This window comes from Heliangelus exortis, chromosome 12 (genome assembly GCF_036169615.1).
Source record: "Heliangelus exortis chromosome 12, bHelExo1.hap1, whole genome shotgun sequence".
In the NCBI taxonomy this organism is placed as follows: Eukaryota; Metazoa; Chordata; class Aves; order Apodiformes; family Trochilidae; genus Heliangelus; species Heliangelus exortis.
Genome location: NC_092433.1, coordinates 7,276,867 through 7,303,038, shown reverse-complemented (window position 1 = coordinate 7,303,038; position 26,172 = coordinate 7,276,867). Strand labels below are relative to the sequence as shown.

The window sequence follows — 26,172 nt, the reverse complement described above, 5'->3', positions numbered from 1 at the left end:
CCACCCCATAAACTGCCCAACACTAAACCCCTCCCCCAAAAAGGGAACTGCACATGAGCGAGCAAGCTTGTTAACAGGGCAGAGAATTACATGCTCCTGGGGAGACCCACAGCTGCAGCTGGGGACTTCCTGCTCTGCTCAACCCTGTCACCCGTGTGGGTGGAGAACAGGCACACAGGAGAAGGATGGAGGCTGAGGCCACCACCAGGCTGGCCAGACACTTCACGCTGGGGTGTCTGTGACTGCAGAGGGAGGACAAGGACCAGAGGTACCATGGCAATCCCATAGCCTCAGCCTGGGTCCATTTTTCCTTTGTTGCAGGAACAAGAATCAGGAACATTCCTTCCAAATAAGGAAAAATAAAATCAGCAACAAAAAAATGAAATGGCTTCTTTAGGACATAATTCAGATGCAGGTAGGTGCTCCCTTACATGGATTGTCATCAGCAACTGGACTCCCTCCTGCTGAACCCCACAGGCTCTCAGCTCAACAGCAGCTGCCACAAATACCAGAGCAAGTGTGGAGCTGCTCTTCCCTGGAGCTTCTCACCCAGCAGCACCACAATATGCTGCAGCACAATGGCCCATACCTCAAGTCCCTTCCTTGGGAAAACAGCAGGTTACATGTTACATGGCAAATGTGCTGCCAACACCTCACAGGTGGAACTGTGCAGCACACGGGGTGTAGGACAGTGCATGCTGCAGCCCATCCCGTGCTGCCACAGCAATGCTGCTGTCTTCTCCCTTCTTCCTATGCTCTCATCCTACATGGCCTCCTTTTTCTCATCTATTCCCATGCTTAAAAATGGGAAATTCAACTCTGATGCACTCTCATCTGGTCTGTGTGTCAAAAGAAGCTCCTGGGAAGCTTTGCCACTCACCACAGGGGTCAGGCAGGGCAATGGATTCCATCTCTGTTCTGCTGCAATGTCCAGAAACTGCTGAGAGCAATGAATGGGTATCACTTACTAGGAAACAAAAATATAAAGTATTAAAGCACTTGTAACTGCTCAGACAGTTCTATCAGAGCTGTATCAAAATAGTACTTCTGATTCAGGCTGTCAGACGCTGGGCCAAAAACCCACAGTGAGGAATACAGACACCAGGATACAGGGAGCTTAGAAAACTGCCTTTATTCTATTAGTTGTTGGAAAAATGAAAATACAGAAAGAGTTTAGTTGGCTGCAGAACAGCAAGAACTTCACAGGTTAGGAGTCTGATCACTACATGGTAACCAAACTTACACAAAAAGTTTCATTTTTTTTTTTAAGTTTTGAAACTGGGTCCAGCAATGAACTTAAGGCAACTGAACAGTTCAGAAGCTTTGTGTGAGCAGGCTGTCTGTTCTCATCCCTACGGCACGTCATGGAAAAACTCCTGGGTGTGCAGACCACTCAAATCATTCAAATGGGTCAGACTCTTACAAATGAACAGGGGAAGAGGATCAGCTGCTTTCCATCGGACTTTATTTTCAAATACAGTTTCTTAAAAAACCCAGAACACCTTAACGCAGAGGTTACAAGTAACAGTATTAGGAAATCCAATTATACAAAAAATACTACATCTAAGCTGGGGTAAATAGATTTATTTTTGGTAACATACATTTAAACTGGCACTAATTACACAGTAACTAAAAGGTAACTAACATGAAACCACAGAACCCTCACTTTTCCTTAGCTGAATGGGACTTGGTCATTTCAGAGTGATCACATTTTCCAAATTAATGTTTTACACCACTGAGCCATGAAAATCAGATCTTCCTAAATGTGATAGCACTGAAGCTACGCTTGATTCCACATACAGCCAGGTAACTGTTGTACTCAATTAGATAGGACGTTAGTTATAAAGTAGTTACAGACCAATCCTCTGTGTTGACAGCTTTTTCTCTTTCTAGAGAGAAGAAAGAAGATAGAGAATTGTCTTCAATTAGCGCCTGGCATATCCTGTGAGTGCAGAAAAGGTTTGTTAGAGGAATGTTGAGGTTAACCTTGGGTGCACAGATGAATTTGATGCAGATTGTTATAAAAATCATGGTTGGCTTCTAAATACTGGTAGCAAGATGACTCGATTTTTAAATCTCTTAAGTAAATTATAGATAATGAAAAAGGCCAGTAATCATACACTAAGATTAATAAACAGCACTTCAAAATTACTCAAGTGCAGGGTGCTGCTTTGGCCATCTTCCCCTGGCCACACTTTATAAGAGAAGGCACCCGGACTTTTTCTTGCCACGCCGGGCTTGCAAAGCAGCTCTAGTGGCCATTTCAAAAACCTCCCTCACACCGTCTTTGGTCTTTGCCGAACACTCCATGTACCCAAATGCACCGATGCGGTTTGCCATATCTCTTCCTTCTTCAGGTTTGACAGGCTCCTGGAACAGCACAAAAGGAACAGGTCAGAACAATCCAAAACCACACCGACACGCGCCCGCCCGTCTTCTGCTTCCCACCCAGCTTCCCAACAAAGGCAAGGAAATTCCTGGATTAAATGCATGTAATTAATTTGTTAACTGCTCACAGATTTTAAATAAAATTTGCTTATTTCCTCAAGACGTGGCACACCTCTCGGCCTGAATTACCTACTGGGTGTGTAAATTTCCATATTGCACCAATGGTTGAGGACATGATCAGTTCTCTAATATCTCTGAGTTTAAAGGCTGCAAGACCCTTGGAAAGGTGAGCAAAAAGGTTGCTTATTTCAAAGGAAACATTTATGCAACTCTTTGCCGCAGCTGTAAGAAAAGCCTATGAACAAATTCCCAAATTAATACCCCAGTCAGTGTATGAAAACAAATACCACGTAACAGAGGCAAAAATTCCAGGAGAGAGCAGAGTATGAGCAGTCCGATACCCAAGCTGGGGGTTTCAGACATGATCTGAAAATGAAAACTGGTGGTAGGCTGAGGAGTGAGCTACAGCACCTCTGGTTATCACTTCAAAACACCTACAATAAAACCTTCCTTTCACATCCTGAACATACAAAATCAAGAACAACTCAAGTGTGCAGCATTTGATGTGCTGATGTCTCCTCAACAGTTCCTTTCTACTTCAGGTATCCAGCTCTCCAGCACAGAGGGCAGCTGACTGTAACCCCATAAAGCCATATGCATTGTTGAGAATGCCTTTTTCTAAAAACTGAATTTCCAAATATGAGAAGAGAAACACTCAATTAAAGGTAATATATACTTCCTGGTTTCTGCCATGGATAAGTGTTCATTATGCAGCCCATAGGAAGCTGGCAGCACACTGTGGGTGCCTGTCTGAAGTTCTGGTACAACCACTGTACACTTTCTTTTACTGTAAGACTCCCAAAAGAACCTGCCTGCTTCATTTTGGCCAGCTCTCGTCTTGTGTGCTCATCATTCCTCAGGTCCTTCTTGTTTCCTACCAAGATGATAGGCACGTTTGGGCAGAAATGCTTCACCTCTGGGGTCCACTTCTCTGGGATGTTTTCTGAAAAAAATAAATAGAAGTATGACTATACTAAAAACCACTTTTAAGGAGTTTTATTTTAAAGCTTCTACCTGCTGCCTTGCTAATCCATACTGATACCGTTTTCTCTTAATGTGGGAAGCAAATTGACCTGATCTGGTATTACCAAAAAAGAGAAGCTTGCCTATGGTAATTTTAAAGCTGAAGGACATCTAAACTCTTGGCTTCTCTGCATCTCTCAGTAGCTACTGGACAAGGGTTAGCACAAGGTACTTCAAAGAACAGAATGCACAATTCTGAAGTAGAGAGTTATGGAATATTTTGCTTCAAGAGAAATTTTTTTTTTTAACTCCAGAAGCTAAAGATAAGCACAAGCCTGAAGCATATGTAACAAACAACCACTCCAAACTCTCCCACTGACTGCAGCAGAAATATTCTATACAGTAATTATGGATGCACAGAAACAAAGACTTTGTCAGTCATTTGCAGAGTTGCCATTTCTCCCTGTCTGCAGCAAATGAATTTGTGCTTGTATAACAAGAACCTTTTTACTCCCAACATAACTTCCCTATGTGACATTTTTAAAAAAAAATGTAGCTGCAAATGGAAGTCTTGAGGGCTTCCAAAAGCAAAACTTTGATACATCAGGAAGTGCTGAACAGCCCAAGACATTTGACTTTACTTTCAGATGCTCTCAGACATCCATGCACCTACAGGCTACATAACCCCTTTTTATCTACAAGAAATTCCATTCTGAAGAGACATTCACTATTTTGGCATTGTTTTTCTGTTTGAAAGAACAACATGGACAAGCATTTTGAAGACAGTTTTTGCACTACAGACAAAACAGCAATTCTGCAGCTGTATGTGGAGTGCTCAGGGGTGCCAGCCGCCAGACACTGCACACCTGAAGTGCTGTCTGTAGTTCACTGCTCCCAGTTTGACTTAAATAAGCTCCTTCTCTTCCTGCTCCAGGGTTCAAACCTCTTATTTCCAGGCTGGTCACTCAGCTCTCCCACTGCCAGGGCATCAGCACATGCAGTAGACACAAGCACAGCTCCTAACAGCCACACCAGGCATGACCACAGCACCACTGCCAACTAAACTTCACATTGTTTCACAGAGAGACAATGGCAGATTTCTCTAAACACAGGATCAAGTGAAAGTGATAGAGATACCAGGGTTTCCCAGATGCCAAGCTGTACTGATTTTTCTAAAAAGACACTTTCACACCCAACTTCCCACTCAACAACTGCTTCACTTTGGAGAAATGAGGCCAAGCAGCTATCAAACTTTACCCCTGTTAGACTCTTAGCACCACTGTAACATCTTAAGGAATATTTTGTTTCCTCATTTAATTAAACCTTCTGTGAATTTTGCCAGGAATGGTATTTTTTAACCATTGTGGTAGCTGCATTCAAGACTAAACCTTCCATTAACTGCATTTCTGTGTTTCCTAGATTCTTTTTATCTTACTCTTGTTTATTCCTAAGGTACAACTCCAGGAAGCAGTGCTCATCCACAAGATAGATCAGAGGTGTAGTAAAAAAAGCCTCTCTAAGGTCAGCTGTCAGTACCCTGGTAGCAGGAAGCCCCAAAGGATCCAGTGGTTTAATACATTTAAGAGAACTGGTATCCCATATATGAGCAGCAGGTAAAATAACTTGATGTCTGTCATTAGCAGACAAAGCAGAGAGGATTCTCACTTTTCGTGGCTAGGAGCTGCCCAGTGCTTGGACAGTTACAGCCTCAGTCTCTCAGAGCACAGAGGGCTTTTGTCAGAGTACAGCTGGTACACACACAGGATTATGTGTGTAGAGATCTACCTTAACATTATCTGCATTTCACTAAGAAGCTTCACAAATGACCACGAGTGAACAAATCCCACTGCTGAGAAGTAGATCAGGGAACTTTCACAGAAATTCACTGGTTTAAGAAAATACTAGGAGGAAGACAACACAAAGCTAGCTTTCCCATTTACACAGAAAGGAAGTAACTATTTTAATGCATATGATGTGGGCTCACATGTGTAAAAGGCTGTCAGTTTCAACGGAAAAATTTTGGGGAAAAAACCCCAGTAAAGTAAAATCCAGCCTTAGGTGGGCCATGCCACTTAAGTGGCATGTGAACACCTTATCTGCTCACAGAGCTCCTGGACAGAGGAGAGTACAGCAACAGCCTTCCTGCTTGCTTGGGGTCACCAAGCAGCACCTCCCAAGGGATGAGCACACCACCCTGCTGCCTTGGCCCACCAGACAATGCTGGCGGGGGATGCTGATCCAAACCAGGGAGCTGCCTCCCTGCTAAGTGTTGCTCCAATTATGCAGCACAGTTCTGGGTAACCAGTGTGCTGCTGAGGCTACCAAAATGCCACTCAGCACTGTTGAAGAAGAGAGGTTGCTTTGAGATCTTAACATCTGAAGACTACACATTCAAGCCAAGATGAATTCTGAAACTAGGAATGCTCAATCATTATAGCACATGAAAATATATTTTATAGCACTATTTCCAAGGGGAATAAAGCAAGACATAGTTCTGATCCAATTACTGATCTACTTACCTAAACTATCAGGACTATCAATTGAAAAACACATAAGTATAACATCAGTATCTGGATAAGAAAGCGGTCTAAGTCGATCATAGTCTTCTTGTCCTGCTGTATCCCACAAAGCCAACTCAACCTGCAGAAGAAAGATCAAGGCAGTTAGCCAGATCACCTGTGAAATTTTGATTCAGAAGCTCGTAAGCCCAAGAGATGTGGTTAAAATATATCAATGAACACCACTCAAAAGGAGGAGACTACAAGACAAACTGCTTTGACAGAATATCTACTAGAAACTTTATGTTCCTTAACTCCAATCACATATTTAATGCAGTTTACAAAACTTTTCTTTATATCCGTGACCAGTATCGATTCACTGAAAGGGCATAAAAGCCACCAGCAGAAAAATAAGACAGAAGAATCAAAAAGAATCAGCTCTGAGGGGCTGGGAATCTCTCTGATAAACATTCCAGAAATACCAGCTCTCAGTGAAAGTGGATTCATTCTCTAAGTATGTGGTTTTTAGGATTATGCACATTTTAAACTTGGTTTACAACTGGAACCTGTGGTGACTAAAAAATGTCAAGATTGTATTTATGTGCACACATATTCACTAAAACTCCATCAGAGCAGAAATTTACACTTGTAGATTGTTTTGAGAGAAACTTCACTTGTCTGTAAAGCTTCCTATCAGTAAGAACTAAGTAATGTTCTCAGTATTTCTCCTAATGGTGGGGCTGGGGGAGAACATTTCAATAGGACTGTTTAAAAACATAGAAGGAAAAGTCAATGTCTAAACTAGGAAATTAAAAAACATAACCAAGCTCTTAAGGTATACTCTTATTTGCAGTTTTCTGATACATCTGCCTTTGCAACAGAGTGGGTTGCTTATGCTTGAAAATTTTGGAAAAAAATCCACAGCAGCTCAGACAATGTCAGATGGGCAGAACTGGAATCCAAATGAGAGCATGAAAGTGCAATGCAATTCTCTGGTTAAAGTGTGTAGGCAGACAGCCTCAGCTGCATTCATAAAAAAAAAAATCCTGTATTTCAGTCAGAAATACTGTTCTCAGTGTCACCTCTACATTCTCATTTGCAAATGCAAATGTTATGAAAAACAGCCATTTTTTAAAGAGGTGTCTGTTAAGGGTTCCCTCACTGGAATCGGCTCCTTCAGCTCTATCTAAACAAATCCAATTTGTACTGTTGCTGCTTTGTCTTCACGTGGCTTCTGAACACTCCCAGTAATGCTTTTCTAGGAAGAGGTAACTGGCTGTCAAACAGAACAGCCTTAAGCACTGCTCTCTTCAAACTTTTGTAATCAAGTTTTCAAAAGACAAAGTGCCTAGATGAAGAATGTCATTCAGTTATGAAAAGAAAAAAAAAAAAATCTGCTGACATTTCCACAAAAGAAAATGCCCTGCTTAAGATGCTCATGCAATTTTTATTTGGATACTGGATACATAAAGCTGAGAGGGCACAATTCTCTTCAACCCATTTAGCGATGATCCAGGCAGAAGGGAATCAGGAAGTTTGACAAGGTGATTAAAGAATTTACAGTGTACATATTTTAAACAATAGTCCTTAGGGTCTAAGACATAAACATGTGACACAAATGCAGAAGGCAACCTGGCTTGCATTCAGAAAGCAGCCTTCCAAAGACTGCCTCTTGGAGCAGGGCATGTTACAATGTCTGGCAAACAAAAGGTCATACAGATTGAAAACTGATTTTCAAAGTACTTAAAAATAAGTATTTTAATTACTAATTGAATGAAGTACAAACTAAAAATGAAGCTCAGTGAGCTGTGAGTACACTTGGCTGCTTATAATTGTGTTCCTCCAGACAAGCAGGACAGATGATGCTGATGTATACTACAAAAGTGAAATTCCTTTGAAGCCTGACAGTCATCTCTGACGAGGATTCTGCACATTGCCAGGAGTGGGTATGGAGAAAAGGCTCTTCCCAGGAACAGGGAAAGGCTCTTTTTTATTAATCACTATCCCATGTTCCTGTAATTCCTAAGACCAGCAGCCCACTGTCCTCAGCATGCAGGCACACCTTTGAATTGCTCCATCCCCTTCCACCTACTTCAACAGTTTACTTGGAATAACTATGTTTTTCCAAATCTCGTATAAGGTTAGAAAGAGGTTGATTAACATTGGATATAAGCAGGCTCTAACATGGCTAATATTTTTAATACCAAGTAAGGGAAAAAAAAAAAAGTCTTTACAATACAAGCACTACAAATGTATACTAACCACTTATTAAAGAAGTGTAGACACCTCCATGCTACTCTGAATAAAATCAATTTCATTTTGACTGTTACAGAAGTGTACACATACCTGCTTTCCATCCACTTCAATATCTGCTACATAATTTTCAAAGACGGTGGGAACATAGACTTCAGGGAACTGGTCTTTGCTAAATACAATCAGCAGACAGGTCTTTCCACAGGCACCATCACCCACTATAACCAGCTTTTTTCGAATGGCTGCCATAGCTGAAAAACAAAACAACAACTTATTTATTCTACTGCTGCAGCTTTTTACTGAGATGCTAGTTAGTAACATCCACTAAGTTTCCAATTTTTAAGAACTTTTAAATTTGGTTGACAAATCTATCAGAGACTCAGACAGGTACTTGGAATCACACCAGTTCAATTAACCCATTCTTTTGAGAAGAACACGCCCCAGGACTTGTAAACACACTGGTGAGCCACTGTGTTAAAAAAATAACAGAAAGGAGAGAGACCAGCCTGGCTTAGCATTTCTTTACCTATTCTAAAGGTTGAGAAAGGAATGTTCAGAGACAGCGAGTGAACAAGCAGTGCTGTCCAAAAGCACCTTCTGAGATGTGTCCTTTAGGTAATTGAGTAAGAAATGATTCAGTTCAAGGGCAGCAACTTTTTCTTGTCATGCTGAGCTGTCCTGACTACAAAGTGCCAGAAGCTATGTGGCAGTCAGCTGGCCTGAGGAGCATCTGCTGCCACGTCAGAGCACCAACAGAAGGATCTCAAGGTAACCAGCCCGTTCCTCAAACTGCAAACACCACACTGCAAAGGATTTTGGAAGGACACATTCCACTCCTTCATCTGCTTTCCTGGACAACACTGTTAACCAGGTTACTTTGCATGCCCAGGCTACTTTGCATGCTATCAGCTTTTGTTAAGTAAAGAGGCAACACAGAGAGACACATCCCTGTGGGACACATCCACACGAGAGCATACAAATCTATGGCTTGCTCACATATAACTTTGGCCTCAAAAAGGCAGTATGAAAGCTTGAACAGGTTTAATGAAAGCCAAGAGTCATGAGAGAACTGAAGGAGATGACTGTGCTGGATTCAGCGGATTTCTACTAAGTCACAAGCAGCCCAAGTAGTATGGATGGACTTCCCACAAAAAAAATGTGAGGAGTGATACAAAGACAGTAGAAGGTTCAATCCCACCAGAAAGCAATGGGTTTTGGGAAATGAAACAAAAGGATGTTGTGGACACAAGAAATATACAGAGGCCTAAAGGAGACTGGGCAAGTACATGGAAGAAGCTTCCTATATGAGTTAAAGGATGCAGACACCATATCTGCCTTAGAAAATCCCCACAGTGAAAGTACTTTGAGAAGCATTATGTATGTCCCTGCTCTCTTTCTTTCCCCTAGGCATTTTTTTGCAATCACTGCAGGAACAAGCCAGAGATTTAGAGGGAGGGACCTGGCTACAAGGGCCGGGCATGAACTACTTTCTACTCCATAACATGAAGGCACTTAGTCATCCCATGAAGCTTCCTGGAAATGAAGCAAACAGCAACACAACCATAATACCTACCATTGGTGTGACCAAAATACCACAGAGGGAGCACCCTTGTGAGTTTAACTTTTGCCATGACAACCCCAGTACAAAGCTCTGTGAGGATGACTAGGGCTGCTGGTGAGAGGAGAAGAGCTCAAAGAAGCAGAGGAAAACTGAAGGCCATAGTAAAACGTTCTCTCCTTTCCACTTCTTTCCTTGTCTTATTATATTAAGTAAAAAGGTAAAAGTACCCACCTAAAAGCAACTTTATGAACTATGGTGTGCTGAAGAAGCAGTGGATTTTTGAGATTCTGTACTTCTGCTCCAGGTGCAAAGAGAAAGATCACTGCAGCCCATCAAATAGCAAGGGCTCAAGGGTTTGTAGAGCACACCTTTGTCAGATGACTGCTCAAGTAATCCAAATCTATCTCTAAAATGAGGTTTTTTTTACCTTGTGAATATTTATCTACACATATTCAAGTTATTTACCTTAGGAATTTGGGGTTATTTTTACATTTGCAGGAGGTTTAAAATGATCCAAGCTTTGAAAAGGGTTTCCTATCAGTGGTTTTTGGATGGTTTTGAATACTTTCTAGCAATGGTAATACTTGATTTTTACAGAACTAGAAATGATCTCTCTTTACCACATCAAAATAACTATTTGCAAAGTCTATCTACTGCCAGCTTTGTCTATTCTGCCCTTAAAAATTGTAATGCTGAGTCCTACAAAACCTATGAAGCCATCTGCTCCTGCGCTTGACAATATTTACTATGAGAAAATTTCCCCCAGTGTGTAGCCTCAGATTGTCTTTGATGTAAGCCCATTACTGTTTTTCCTATTTGTCACAGGCACAGGAGAACAGATTATTCCCTATCCCCAGTGCAATGGAGAATACATGCCTTCATTTAGTGTTCTCTTCAGACAAAACAATTCCAGTTTATTCAAGCTTTCTCTGTAAATCATATTTCCTAGACTTTCCTGTTGTTCCCTCCTGGACACAGACCATTTGGCACAAATTGGCAAAAGCATGGAGCCCAAAAGCTGATTCCAGTATTTCACCTCAGGCTTTAGGAGCATTAACTAGAGCTGAAGGATTACATTATTGATCTCCCAGTATACAGTGTTGCTTAAACACCATACTGGAAGCTTACATTGCCACCCCTCTCCTCCCCCTGAATAGCAGACTGTTGATACATTCACCTTTTAACTCCCTGATTTTTTCAGTAGGACTGCTGCATACTAAGTTGCTCTGTATTCACAAAGCTGAATATTCTACTGTCATGCTTTCATTTATCCTTCCTATGACCAATATTTAATCTTGATACAAGTTTAATAATCATAATTCCCAGATAATTATCGAGGTCACGATGGAACCACACTGGAGACAAAGTAGGTGGATGACGGAATGGCATAACCTGTCCTTCTCCACACCCTCCCTCTTTTTCCCCTCTGTGCTGGCAGCAGGGGCCAGGGCCTCTGATCACTTGTGTTACCTGCAATTGCTCCTAGGGCTGCTGACCTTTTCGGCATCACCTATGGGTAACTGTCTTTTTCTGTGGGTTATCAGATCAAGTGTTCCTTGCCAGCTGAATTTCATTTTATGCTTAGGTCTTCCACATACTTTTGGCTAAGGTCTACAAGAAAACTGCAATTCTGTAAATAAATAAATAAACAAATAAATGCATAAATCAACATTTAATTTGCTTTCTATAAACTCTCTCTTTTATATACATAATAATATTTCAGAAGTTTTATGTTATCTCCTCAGTATATTTTTCCTCAGCAAAGCTGAGGCTCTCTCTACCTGAATCTTTCCCAAGATCTGCTGACACAGATGGATACTTGGATGCAGTGATCCTACAGGTCTTTTCCAATTATGACAGTTCTGTCATTCTGTGATATTATTTGGACCCAGCATGGAAGCCCATTCTGTCAGCCAAGGTGCTCTTCAGCAGTTTATGCTCAACCTCCTGAGGACCCATCTCATGAGACCCTCCCCTGCTCGCTGTCTTCCCTGTGCAGGACATCTCAAACCTGTTGACCAGTCACTCCAGTCCAGTACGTCAAATATTTAGGTAACTAAAACTCCCCCTGGATGCTCACAAAAAGCATCAACCACCTTTTATTTTCATGCTGCAATATGGCACCCTCTTTTTTACTTCAGTTTCACCTTCTAGAGCACCATCACTGAAGAATTCCTTCTGCATCGTGTGCTTGGCACAAATGTATTTAACTCAATTTAGGATGCAAAGATCACCACTTGCCTCCAAAGCCCTAGGAATTCAGCACAGGCTGAAGCTCATTTGTTTATGGACCTCAACAAATATTCAGAAACAGCCCTGATGATACATATTAGGGAGACATACATACCCCAGGATGTCAGGTCTGATCACTGGATAGACCCCTTCACCAAACTCAGAAGGAAATCAAACATCACAAACACTTGTTTCTTCCTGACATTAGTGGTTACAAACTTTATGGGTTTATGGTACTTGATTTTTCCTCTCTGCTGATGAGACTGAACCCCTACTCACTGCCAGAATAACATCATTCACTTCTGTTCAACCCGTGGATGTTCAAGGATGGGACACTGCCATTGAGCCTGTATTCAGCTTTCTTTTAATGACAAATTCATCTTGTCTGTATGGCTGATGGTCTCCATGTGTATGGAAATTGTTTCAGTGGTAATCCAATGTCCCAAATCCCCATATTTGGTCTTCAAATTTTAGCAGATATCTGGTCATGACAACAGCATCCCATAACATACACATTAGCATTTTTACAATAAAAATTTCCTATTTTAGAAGATTTAGTGTACAGACCAGCATCTTTTAGCTATTTATTTTTTGTTAAAATAAGTACATTTCTATCTGGTGGGTAGCTGTAAGGGATTGTCCAGTCTAGCAAATACTCAGAAAAGCAACATCTCTGTAGTACAACAGAGAAAAATACTGATTGCTTAGAACGAAGCATCTTAGTGATGTATATCACAATGACAACACCAACAGCACTGACAGCAGTTGGGTCTTTCTGTTGCATTTTGACATTCTCTGAAGCCTGGAAATACATCAAATTTGGACCAGCACTATGTGGGAATCACAAAGCACTTTGCTAACCTAGAAAGCTTCATTTAAGTTGTACAGTACTTACACTACATGCAGGTTGGTATTTGCTGCAGCACAGCCTGTCACCAGTGAGTATGTGTCTACCTTTAGAAGTAAAAAAATATTAACTAAGAGGATACTACAAATAGACCAAATCCAAGCTACCACTACCTCACTGTAACTGAACACAAGTACTACACATTCATCCTTTTATGAAATACACAGAGCAGGGAGAAACCAATAAATTCAGAAAGCTGCTGGAACAGCATCACTGGTGATGCACACAGAACATGAGCAAGAAATATTCTACTCCCATCAGTGTAGCAGAATGGCTGCAGTGATCTTCCAGGGGAACCTCTGCTGCCTTCTGCAGAAAGACAGATATGGAATTTTTCCTACTTAAATGTACTGCTCCTCCCACCTCTGCATTTATAGGATTCTTAAAACCAGCTAGTCTGCTGGATTCAAAGTGGAAACTCTTGACATGATTCAAATGACTCATCTGAATGGAAGAGATTCAATTGTGACATTTCCTCAACCTAGGCCAATGCCTTTCACAGGTATTACAAGAGCTTTAGACATCGTTTACTCAATCCCACTAACATCAGAGGAGGTTACAACACAAGGAGCTCCTGTTTGCTGAGAGCTGCCACACTAATATCCTTGTTACACGAGGCTGCTATTTCTAAGTGCAGACCCATGCAGCATAAAGCCCTGCTTGTTAAGAGAACCTAGCAAATACTCCAGAATGAAAAATGGAGAAAGTATTTTTTTCCATGTTTTAAACATACTCCCCTCCAAATATTATTGTTTACTGCAATGGATTTTGCCTCTTCCCTACAGCATGCTATTTATTTTTCCAAAGAGCAACATTTCCAGTGTGTCCTCTCCTGAAAATCCCAAGGCCACACAACATGAGCAAGGACTGTGGACAAACTGTTGACATTCTGTAGCTGGATAAGCTGGTAACAAATATGCCAGCTTTGCCTTTCTTGCTCTGGATCTCATCCTGGAGAAAGTACTAAGGTGGAAAAAACAGCCCTTTACCATCACATACATATTTTGACTACATTTAATTTCAATTACCAATCAAATACTACCAACTTTATATTGCCTGCTATGCCATATGGGCAGATCCTCTGTATAATGCACAGTTTTGTAAAAAAAGATCTGGATTACTGCATATGTTAGCAAGAACTCAGCAGAAGCAATACAGCAGGATCATTAAAGATATACCTGATGCTGAGGGGAAAACAATCTTTTAATTATTACCCACCTAACCTTGCTGAGTTCCTTAAAATAAAAATGTTGGAAAGCAAGAATTTTGAAATACTTTAAAAAGACTGCTTTGCTGCTGACTTCTCCACACCAAGCATTTAAACAGTTTGCTACTGAGCACACTGCAGCCTGGAACTCTTCTCACTTGCTTCATTTCCACCTTCATCCAGTCAGCCCTGCCCTGGGCCTGCAGGAGGAACCAGAGCAAGGCTGAGGGACCAGAAGATGAAACCTTTCTCACCCCCACCCCGACCAGTCAAGCCCTGCCCTCTACCTACCACAGGGGAGAACTGCCTCTGCATCAGGACTTAGAAGTTGCCCTCAAAATATATTATTCACTTTTCCTCAGGTTTGAGGGGGAAGAGGAATGGGTTTCACACCAAAGGCTCCACTGATAAGAGGCCATGAATGAGCAGGCTTTTCCCACCGTTTCCTTCTGTCTGTTTAGCAAGGTCTAGTATCAAAACTGAGATCTAAAACCCAAAAGCAGTTTGGAGCAGAAAGCAGATCAGCCCAAAAGCAAACAGGTCTACTTGTAGGGCAGCTGTACAGAGACAGTGAAGAAACTGTTACTGAATATAGAACATTTGGGTGGGGTAAATAGTCCAAAGATCAAGAAGAGAGAATGGGGAGGGGGCAGAAACAGGCCAGGAGGACGTAACTGGTACTCAAATCCAGGCTTCCCTAGCACAGAAGACAAAGGAGAATGAAATGAAAAATGTCAGCAACTATTTATTTTATGCATTTTGTTCTCCACTAAGCTTTTAATTAATGAAAGGATGTACAAACAAATGTCAGAAACATGGCAGTTTGCTGTTTAAATGCTACTCCTGCTACTTTAAATCAGCTCCCTTGAGCATACACAAGCCTATGTGCGCTATCATGCTATTTTTTTCCACAAAACCCATACAGGATGGCCACGGTCTTAAATAGCAACAGCTGTGAAGTAAAGGAAGCTATGACCCCAATTCACCTCTTACTGAAGTTGTAAAATGGGTAGCAAAAAGCCTTGGGACTGCAATTAGAGTAAGAAAAAATTAAAAAAGAAAAAAGATGATTCAATCACATTAAGGCATTAGATATAAACCATGCTTCTGCTACAGGGTTCCTAAAAGTTCCTGGATGAACTACATACACCAGAACATGCTGCAAGCGACCACTTATTGTCTTTATTTCCGAGGACACAGAACTAATCTGTACAGCTGCACTGAAAGTAAAGCCAGACAAACTCTATGCTCAGAGTCATCATTCTCATTTGGTACCATGTACAACCTAAAATCAAACATCACTGTGGTGAAGATACAGTTCAATTACAAGCTACAGGTATACAAACAATAAAAACATGAATGCAGTCATAAAACGAGACAGCCAACATAGTTTATTTCAATAATTGAAATGTACTTAAATCTGTGCAAATTTGCCTGGGGACACTTGCCTTCATAAACTGATAGGTCACATTAGTTATTTCCCATAGGCCTCCCCAGCATCACTTAAATATACTTATATATTCCTTACAGAATTCAGCATAAAGAGCAGTTTGGCAATACAGCCAAACAGACCTATTTCTAACTACAATGCTATGTGGGAGCAGTTGGTAAGAAAAAGATATCTGCTGGGTTTTTTTGCAGGGTTACAGATGCAATTTAACACTTGAAAAAAGTCTCAGAGCTGGCAAAACAGGGCCGGCTACTGATGCTGCAAATTCAATGTAATCCACAAACAGGATTTTTCTGTTATAAGATTGAAGTACATTTTAAAAACTAACACAAAGTCAGCGTAGTATCCTACAGGACTAAATATTGGGCACCGGTCCTTGGACAGGGTGAGCTGAGCTTTCTGCTAGCAGTTCACACTCAGGCTGTGTGTTAACCATACTCAAGTCTGGCAAGTTTTACTAGCTTGGGAAAAGTGCTCTGCAAATGTAGCTGTACCTTTCCAGAGCCAGCTTTAAATCAGCAGCAGGGTATAGCTGTGTTACAACCCCAGCCAATAAACCTCACCAGGTCTCAGCTAACTCCACAAATAACCAGCTCAAGCCTCTTTGTACCACATCACCAGAACTGGGAGCTGGGTCAGCTTAACTGCATTAAGCCCTAGCAACATATTCACTGGTTCAGTGCCAGCCTTAATGACTGATGAATTTTATATAGTCATTAAGAGCTTTCCAAAAGCACAAAATCGGTGTTTAATAGACAAGGGCACACAAGGCATTTCAGTTAAACACAGTGTGCTGTTCATGCTGCCTTTAGAGGGGCTGAAACACCTCAGGAGATCCCTTATCCAGCACCAAGTCTGCCAGTGCCAAGTTTTTGAGGAAACCCGAATCGGCAGTCAGTGCTCGATGGTGTTGTGTGTCATGAGGACACAGCACGTCTAATCTGAGATATCATGTGAAGTCTCCAAGCTGGATTCATCCTATTGAATTACAGCTTTTGCCCTTGCTTTCCTCTTCAGGATAAATCCTGTATGACAACATACAATTTGTCTGACTCTCAGAGACAAAAATTGGGCTCTGATACATGTTCTTGATTTCCCACCACCAGAGGAAAGAGCAAATCCTGTACAGACCACCCACTGGTGCTTTACTGGAATGATGCCTCTGAGCATGACCAAACACTCCCAGGAAAACACAGACCATCTTCTTAAAATGCCAAAGCCATGACCTGAGCAACCATCTACACCCAGCACTGTGTCCCACATTCTAAACCTACACTTTGTGCATCTGGAGACTCCCAGAATGTCCTTCATTACAAGTCTGAACACATGAAAATGCATTGATCTCTCCACCTCAGCACCTGATGTTCAGGATCAGCTTAGGGGTAGATTTCTACAGAAAAGCAGAAGAAAAATTAATGGAAAGCTTCCCCCTCCATACTCTCCAGTCTCAAACCATTTTCAGCTCAGGAGCTTCTTGGGTCAGATGTGGTTCCCATGAATTTGGTAACCTCAAACAGATTTCTCTTCCATGAGCTTGTCCAGACTCCCTTTGAACCCATGTAAACTTCCAGAACTCACAACATCCTGTTGGAAGGAGCTCCAACAGCTTAATTACACATTGTGTGTAAAGCCACTTCCTTCAAATTCAAAATTGTCCCTACTAGTTTCTTTTACTGCCTCCTTACTCCAAAATGGAAAGACAGTGAACAGTTTACCCCACTCACCCACTTTCTGCTGTTCTTGTAGCAGACCTTCCAGATCGAAGCATCCTGGCACAGAGTTTAGTGGCAGTTTGGCTTTTTTTAATACCTTTACACCTTTGACAACAGCACCTGGCTGACCTATCAACTGGTTGCTCCTTGCACGTGGACTACCAAAGCGATGGAAGTGTCGTGGTGAAGTCCTTCAGCCAAGGAGGGCCCCTGGGAATGCCCAGCAGCACAGCACCACATGCCTTCCTATCCCACATCATCCATCACAGCCCCAAAGCCAGTGCAGTACAGGCCCCAGAGCCACCCCATCTGCCCAGGGTGTGCTGCAGTATCTGCTGTATCTGTAACACACCAGAGCACCACACCCTGGGCCGCGTTTCAAGCGCAGACGCCGCAGCTCGGTCACTCCTGGCACAGGTTCCACTCCTTGCACTATTCTCAAGCGTGGCCCATCTTGATTTCAATTCTTTTAAGAGAGAATCCCCTACCATGCTTCCTGCTCCAGCTAGTGATGAGGTTTTGTCACTTCTTCACTTATTTGGCTTCTGCAACTTTCTCCATACTGGTATTTTGTTTCTTCCAGGTGTCTGGTAAGAACCCCAGCCCAAGAGCCAACTCCTCCATGTCCTCACCAGACACAGACTCGCATGGGTCTCCACTTGCCTTTTAAAGCTGTCCTTATTCTACTAAATTTAATATGAACTGTATTGATTTTGCACTGGTCTAGTTTCTTACTGAAAATGACATGCAATTACTGTCAAGTGCTAACCAAAGGCTAAGATGAACACCTTTACTTAAGAACCAAACTGAAACAATTAACACTAATTGTTTCTACTTCCCCCAGCCCAGGCTGAGTGACATTGCTTTAAATCTTTCCTGAACTCTTTGTTACTTATTCCATTATTGTACAGGGATTGATGTGTTAGTCTGATGGGATTATAATCATTAAGGTTGTCCTATTTCTCTTCATTATTACTGCATATTAACATTCTTTCAAACTCCTTAAACTGCTGCAATATGCAAAGAGTTTTCTGGAAAAAAAATTATATAAACCTCCTTCATTCTCAGGCCAGGAAGCTTCAGAGCTAAGATACAGATCAAAACAGGTGTCAACTGCTAAGTCTGGTAAGATTGAGTATGCAACACCATTCAAGACTTCTAAAAAAAACCCAAGTATTTACACAGATAATCAAAATACCTAATTACAGGGAAGATCCCTGCGGATAGATAAATAACTGGCAAAAGATAGAAACCAGATGAAAGAAATGCTCTAGTGCCTCAAAAAAACACCAGCAACTGGAACCTGCACAGTTTGACATCCCTCAATCACCTAAAAAAGTGAGGAACAATAGCAATACAACTACATTTACTGATGATGCTAATACATTTGGGTAATAAAGGCAAAGGCTCACTGTGATGAATTTCAAAGCTTTAAAAGACTCTGTGCCTGAGCAATGAAATATGAAATAGTTAAACGTGAAATTATACATAAGGTAAAAAACAGATCCAACTTCCTACGAGATGGACTTGGAGCTACTCAAGGGCAACACTTCAGGGTTATACAGTTGGCTCCTTTAAGATACAAGCTCAGCGCTATGAACAGCTAAAAATAATTTTAAAATTACAGTATTAACAACTCAAAGAAAGAAATTAAAAATACACAAATCATTAAGCTGCTGTGGGAATCCACAAGCACACCTGCACCTTTTGACTCTGTGTGTGCAGCTCTGATCATCCCTGTCTGAAAAGGCTGCAAAGGAACTGGAAATGAGTCAGAGCAGGGCAACACGGATGATTAAACTATAGAACCGTGTCCACACAAAGAACAACAATGGCAGAACTGGAAAAAAGACAGTCTGGAGGAGACGTGACCAAGGAAGAAAACAACTGCCTACATTTCTCCAAGATCCAAAGCAGTGGTGAGAAAAGCTGGGGCCTGAGCGTGTAGCTTTTAAAACAAAAGACAAGGGCAGATGGGCTGAGCCAGGTTCAAAGCAAAGCAGGCAGGAGGGCATGTTGCAAGGCTTTGCTGTTTCTACCACATCTCAACTTCTTAGATCCGTAATTTCTCAGTCATAGGTTTCTCTTTGGGCGCCCTTTTTCTCCCAGTTACTTTCATGTTTTTGAGATTCTGGTTTGTGTTTTCTACTTTCAGTTTCTACTTTTCTCCCTTTTCATGTGTAGGGTTTTCTTGTATTGTTTTTAAGTGCAAACAAAACAGATGCCCTCATTTCCTTTCCAAGTCAGTATATTTAATTCTCCTTGATTGGGGAAAAAAAAAAAAGGAGGTTCCTGAAACATCTTTAAGCCTGTTTAAGCCAAAATTGTTAGGAACTAAAACAGCAATATGTGCAAACAGAACACTGTCACCACATATCCTGTTTTGCAAACACCAAACTCAGCAAGGTCCTTCTGGTCTAGTGCAAGTTTTCTTTGTTCTCAACTACCTGCAAACTTCACCCCTATGCTGTTCGCCTCCCTTTTTCTATGTAATTGCTGAATTAACACCATTTTAGAGCCCATGCAAGATGACTAATTCCAGCATTTCTCCGGTCTTACTCTACCACAAGTTCCTCTCCAAGGCTGAAGGCAAAGCTGGGACTCCAGGGGCAGAAAGCAGTATTTTGTCCCCAGGACCTGTGGCTGCCATTGCTGTCCTTCCACCCTCACTTAACATTCCTCATACTTTGCCCTGACTGACAAGAGCTTTGTTATCTGTGGGTATGATGACTTACAAGAGCACTTCTCTTATGCAATACTCAGCACCAAGATTACTTTGCACAAAATGAGATTAGGGCTTAATATTGAGGTAAATATAGTAGATCTGTGGATTTCCACTCGTGTGCTACCTGCAAAATGCTTTCCACTTGTGCCAGGTTTTTTTCTCAGTATCCTCTCTGCCCAGACACCTCCAGCATGTCAAACAGGATGCACGGTGACCACATGCTGAACAAAGCAGGTTCTGCTTGGGTGAGATGTGTCTTAGGCACCCACCACTGCCTCACAGCTGGCAACAGAAGCACACACAGACAAGGGAAACTAACACCAACTCTTCCAGACAACCATCCTTTCGTACCCACAGCTGACACGCTCACCTGTGTCCTTCCTCCTACCACAAGACACTTGCTGAGATTGCACTGGTTCAGATCAAACACCCATTAAGCCTCCAGCGCCCTGCCTGACACATGTGGGTATCTCAGAGTAAAAGAAGGGGCAAACACATTGATAACTCTGCAACTGGATTTCTTCTGTTTCCAGATGGGGGACTATTCTTAGGGTTTTTTTAATCTTTGTGCTCAAAGCCCACGTGATAACATTTTCTCCTGTGATTTCATCTGTTTGATTCTGAAGCCACGTAAATCACTGCCATTCAAAGCACTTTGTGGCACAGCACTCTGTGGCGTCAGTACAGACTGCAGGAGAGGCACCGTGGGTTTTGACCTAGACCAGACTGTGCTTACTCATGTCTTTCTCAAGCTGAAGGGTTCAAATCTTCTTAAGCATCCCTTGTATGGAAATCCACTCCTCATCCCTGATCAATCTCCTCAGCCTCTTCTTTGCTCTTCCAGTTGCACTGTATCTCATATCTCAAAGTCCACCTTTCTTCGCAAAACCACAAAACCACAGTAATTCGTGTGCCAAGAGCTGAGAGCCATGATACTAATGTGCTTTCTTATTTATTCCCTTCCCCAACCCCTCCCCACATGCTCATACGATCACTGTTGAACATTAAACTCACATTTTGACATAAATATGACAAGTTCTTCCTCCTAAGTGGCAATAATTGAATTTTATCCCATCAGCGCAAGTTGTGTTTTTTTCCCAACTTTGTATTTATCTGGAACAAATTTAACTTGAAATTTTACTGCCTGTAATTCAACATCAGAAGGCTGAGTTGCAATTCTTCCTAGTCAGCTTGTCTTTTCTTCCCTTACTGATCAGATAATTTATGAGTATGCTGAACAGTATAGGTGTAACACAGATTCTTATTCTTATTCTTCTTTTGTCCCATTCTCTGTGCTTGTCAAGTAGTTAAAAACCTCCAGATTTAAGGAGCACCACCTCCTTTGCAAAAGCCAGGTTGACTTTCCCCCACTAGAAGTTATTAGTCCCTCTGTTTACTGTTTGCTTTTTTGAAAAGGCATTGAACTTTGTGATACCCTGCTGAATGGTCTTTAAGCACTGCTACCTTACAAGCCATCTTCTACTTCTCTGTCTGAAAGATATTAAGTGACAAGTTACACAGCACAATTAGCAAGTTGGTCATTCCACCCCTTATTTTCATTTGAAACCCCTGGGGTCTTGGCATTTTGTAACTATGTTTATTGTTTCGCTCTAAAAACTTATTTCCTGATGGGTGAAGCAGAGACAGATCTTCCAATAAGTCCTGTTCCCCACAAAAAGGATTTCTGGCATAGGAAACTGGAATGCAGGTAAGTAATATAACTTTCTTTTGAGGGCTTCATCATCAAATATTTCTTTCACTTCTTCATCACTGATTGGCCCTCCAGACTTCAGCAACTTCCTTGCTTCTGATGTATGTGGAAAATAAATGTTTTTGTTTTGTTTTATTATAAGTATGATGCTGCTCAGAGTACTTCTGGCGGGTCCTTATATTTTTCATTTGACTTGCCAGAGTTCACATTCTTATTTACTTTTCTGGTCAGCTTCATGACTTGAACATTCTGAAGGCTGTATTCTTATTTCTAATACTTTCTTTATCCCGAACTGTGTGCTCAGTCTCATCTGTCAACATTCCAGAGTATAATTTAAACTCTTCCCAACAACATTTTCGATTTCAAGCGCAGAAGCCTAGTTCTGCTGTGGTTTATGTGGAACCCAGCCTTTCCAAACAGCTTTTGGACTGATGTTAAAAAAAAAAAAAAAAAAAAAAAAAAAAAAAAAAAATCAGCAAATTCACTTTGTCAATACCAAGCCAAGATCCAACTGTGAGACAGCCTTCTCATCTCACACAATTTCAACAGAGCAGAGAAGATGAAGAACAAAGAGCCTCCAGGTGTAAAATATAAGAAAAATGAAATGTTAGGAAAGAATGCAAACAGAGATAACTGGTACTTGGTGAGCTGCTAGTTCTCCCAAACCACTGACACATGCAAAGACAACTTTCCTTAAACCTGTGAAGATGAAGAAATCCCTTTGTACACATGCACACCAGAGACCTGTCCCAAATGTCACAGTTCAATCAGTCAGAACACGGTCAGGTGAGACAGAACTATTTATTATTGCAAAACACTGCTAATTAACTGGGCAAAGAGATTAAACTCAGCCCTGTTTCTGATTAAAACAATTAAAAAGAGCAAACAAAAACCTCACAACTGTCAAGAGTTTGAGGAAGGAAAGATCTCATATTCACTGTGGGTGTGCTGCACAATTTTACTGGGTATACAAGCATCTCTCCATCTGTTCCTTCTACTAAGGTCCTCGGTCATGAAGGCTGGTCAGAGAAAAGACAGCGAGCCTTCTTCTGATTAGTTTAATTAAATGATTCAGCTAGGAAGGACTGGCTGCTGCTGCTAGTTGTATGCATCCAACAGGGGATGGCAAATACCTTAATTCAAAAGTGGTCAATGGAGATATCAGTTATTTTACTGACTCAAATACCCTTCTCAAGTGAAAACATGGTGATAGGAACAGGACAGAAGAGAGGGTGGACAGATTAGAGTTGCTCTGCCAGCTCCAGTTATACTTTTGGTAGGTTCACAGCTCAGAATGAGGAGAGAACAGAGATCCCATCAAGGTCAGGAGGCACCTGAATAACAACAAAGGTGTAAAATGGCTTAAAGCAACGATAACTTAACAGGTGTATGGAAAAGAGTCTTTTGGGATATTTGTGTTTATTTCTGAGATGAGCCCAAGAACAGTTAGCAACTATTTCTTTCTACATAGCTGCTTAGCTATTAATACAGTGTCCAGTGTTGGAGAAGAGGAATCACACCAACAGGCAAGGAACAGAGGATTTTCATCCTGCATTCAGGTGTGTGGATTTGCATAGCATGAAGGTAAGCTGCCATTAGGGGCTTTTATTTTGCACAGTGCTATTCTGTATTATGGGCTTTCCCCTTGTTTACAGACTCATCAAGGATCAATTTAAGATTTAAAGAACACACTGAGGAGCCTTTATTAACACACTATCTTCCTCAAACTCACTGATTAACTTTTCCTACACATCAGGAAAATTTCACTTGAAGACAAGTTGTAAGACAAGAGAGTGTTATGTGAGAGTTCAAATGGATGTGGAACAACCCACGAGCCAGATTATCATGTAAAAGATAGTGTCTGAGTGGACACTTGGAAAGACACTAACGATTTCACAGCAGCAGGGAATTAAATGCTACAGAGAGACTGAAGAAGACACATAGGCTAGTGTGAAGGTAGCAGTCAAGGTCGAATTTCTAGGGCTGAGTGGACCACAGAAGCATGGTTAAGATAAGCCAAGAGAGTTTGGGGCAACTTAAATATGTTGAGAGAATAAGATGAAGTGTAAAATGTAGGGAAAAATTAAGTTACCATGAAAAAAACAAGACAATGGTATTTCCAAGCCCCTCCAAACTATCAAGTGGTTTTTATTTTGGAATTTGCTTATCTGAAGAGCCATCGTTAGTCCTACATCCTGGTGGCAGTTAAGATCATTTAGGATGTTTTTACTGTCAATTCCTGGCTCGGAGAACTCCCCGCCTCTGGCGCTCAATTGCTGTGGCACTCAGCCAGAGAGAGAGAGAGAGAGAGAGAGTTTGGTGAGCTAGGAGGGACAGCACAAGAGTGGCTCAGCTTAGCTCTGTGACTGAATTTCTTTTGCCCCTTGTGTGAAGGTACATTTACGACTTGAGGAATTATTAAAAAAAAAAAACAACACGTGTATTCTAGTGTCAAATGATACAAATCGCCCAATAAAAGTAATTTATGTAGAGCATTTATGCTGAATATGCTGTTAAGCATTCCAGTGAACTAATTAGAATGCAATAAGGCTAATAGCATTTTTTCTTTTTTTAAACATGCACCTTGGTCCAAATCAGAGCCAGAATTAGTCTACACATTTGAAACAGAAATGATAGAGCTGTGTGGTTGAAGGCCTGGGTGAGGCCACAACAGGACAGGAGGCTGCATTAGCAGAGCCTTCAGCAGAAAGTAAATGTTTTCACAAACACTATTTTCATATTTCTCTGATGGAAAAAAAAAAAAAAATCTCAAAAGAAAACCATTGGAGAATCTAGTATTTTGAGTCACAAGCAACATTTAGAAGTAAAACTAATTTTTGAGATTTTTGAGATAAAAGGAGGTTTATAAAAGTTTGCTTTTAGAAGCAGCGTACCCATTTTAAATCACAAAAGCACCAGAACTGGTACCCGGCCCAAGCTCTGGGGAAGAGAAAAGCAACAACAAGCCAAACATTCCCTAGATAACTCCCAGGATCTCGTTTTCTTTGGATTCTGTATCAGATACAGAGAGCATGGGTGGGAACCACAGTTGGTGAGGGGTTCCCTGCCCCAAACAGGTGAACAGTACCGGGAGAGGAACAAAAGCTGGATATGAGGCAGCAACTAACAACAAACAAACCCCTGGCCCAGACACCTCGCAGAGACAGACTAAAAGGGAGTTATCACCTGACTGGGGAAGAATGCTTCGTCCTGAGTCTCTGCAATAACTTTAACTCTGTAAACCTTTATAACAAGTTTTTGGTTTGTTTTTTTTTTTTTCAGATCCTCACACAACTGAAGCATCATCCCGAGGCTCCTCTCACCCCTGGAGGAACTGGCAAAGAAGCTTTAGGTAGCGGATCACTTTAAGCTGGGTGACTCCCAGTGCTGCTCGGGCTGTTGGGCCGCGGGAACCCGATCGCGTCAATAAATAATTCGTTTTAACCCCAAACTGAGCTCTTTGCTTACACGCTCGTCCGCTTGCCCGGGGTCCGCCGAGGCTGCACCGGCTGCGGTACGAATAAACCGAACCAAAAGTTTGCAGCCGCACTCGGGGAGGCGATCCCCGTCCCACACGGAGTCGCGACACACCCGGGGGGAGCTTCCGCGGCCACCACCGCCCGGTCCCGGTCCCGGCCCACCGCCGTCTCCCCCCCACCCCCTCGGTCCCAGCTCACCCCCGGGCCCGGCCCCGCGCTCCGGCGTGGCGGCGCCTCCCGCGCGCCCGGGTGACGTCACCACAACAAGCTGCCACTCAGCCGGGTCACCCCCACCGCCCGGTGCCCACTCGTGTCACACCCCGCGGGCGAGGGCAGGAAGGGGAGAGAGGGAGGAGGAGCGGGGAGGGGGGGGGGGGGGGGGGGAAAGACTGCCGCCCCCGCGCCTCCCCCGGGGGAGCCGATGGTAGCGGAGTCCCCGCCGCGGGGCAGCCCCCGGGGCCGCGCCCCAGCCCGCCCCTCCCCCGCTCCCGCCGCCCGGAAAAGGCCCCGTTACCGGCCCCGGAAACTTGGGGGCTCCCGGAGGGGCGGCCGGGCCGCCGCACACGCTTTCCCCTTTTGTGCGCGCGATACCGCCGGGACGCGGCGGCGAGAAGCTCGGCCGGGCCCGTCCGCCCCCGCCCGCAGGCCGCGGCGCGGGCTCCCCCGGCGGGGGCGGGCGGGCCCCACCCGGCGGCGAAGCGGGAGAGGGTGGGAAAGCCGGCGAGCAGTCCCCCCCTCCCCAAGCGGCGGAGAACCCCCTCTTTCCCCCCCTCCCCCGGTACCTGCGGCCTGCGCTGGGTCTGGCTCCCGCCGCTTCCTGCTCCACAGGCCCGAGCTCGAGCAGCGGCGAACGGAAACGGGCGGGGCGGGGGCGTGCGCGCTCACCGGGCCGGCGCTGCGCGGCGCTGCGCTCCCTCAGCCCGGCCCCGCCCGGACCGGCCCCGCCCGCCCACGGGCCGCGCCCGC

The 26,172-nt window shown here is 42.9% G+C and overlaps 1 protein-coding gene across 1 annotated transcript; it reads right to left on the bottom strand.

Moving 5' to 3' along the window:
* Nucleotides 1-1,107: 1,107 nt before the first annotated feature.
* Nucleotides 1,108-26,165, bottom strand: RHOA (ras homolog family member A). The gene is made up of 5 exons (XM_071755791.1): nt 25,989-26,165; nt 8,316-8,473; nt 5,991-6,111; nt 3,321-3,451; nt 1,108-2,370 (listed from the first exon to the last, which is right to left on the bottom strand). The coding sequence occupies exons 2-5, from the start codon at nt 8,469-8,471 to the stop codon at nt 2,197-2,199; spliced, it is 582 nt and encodes a 193-aa protein (XP_071611892.1). The 5' UTR covers nt 8,472-8,473; nt 25,989-26,165; the 3' UTR covers nt 1,108-2,196.
* Between the last annotated feature and the right edge of the window lie 7 nt (nt 26,166-26,172).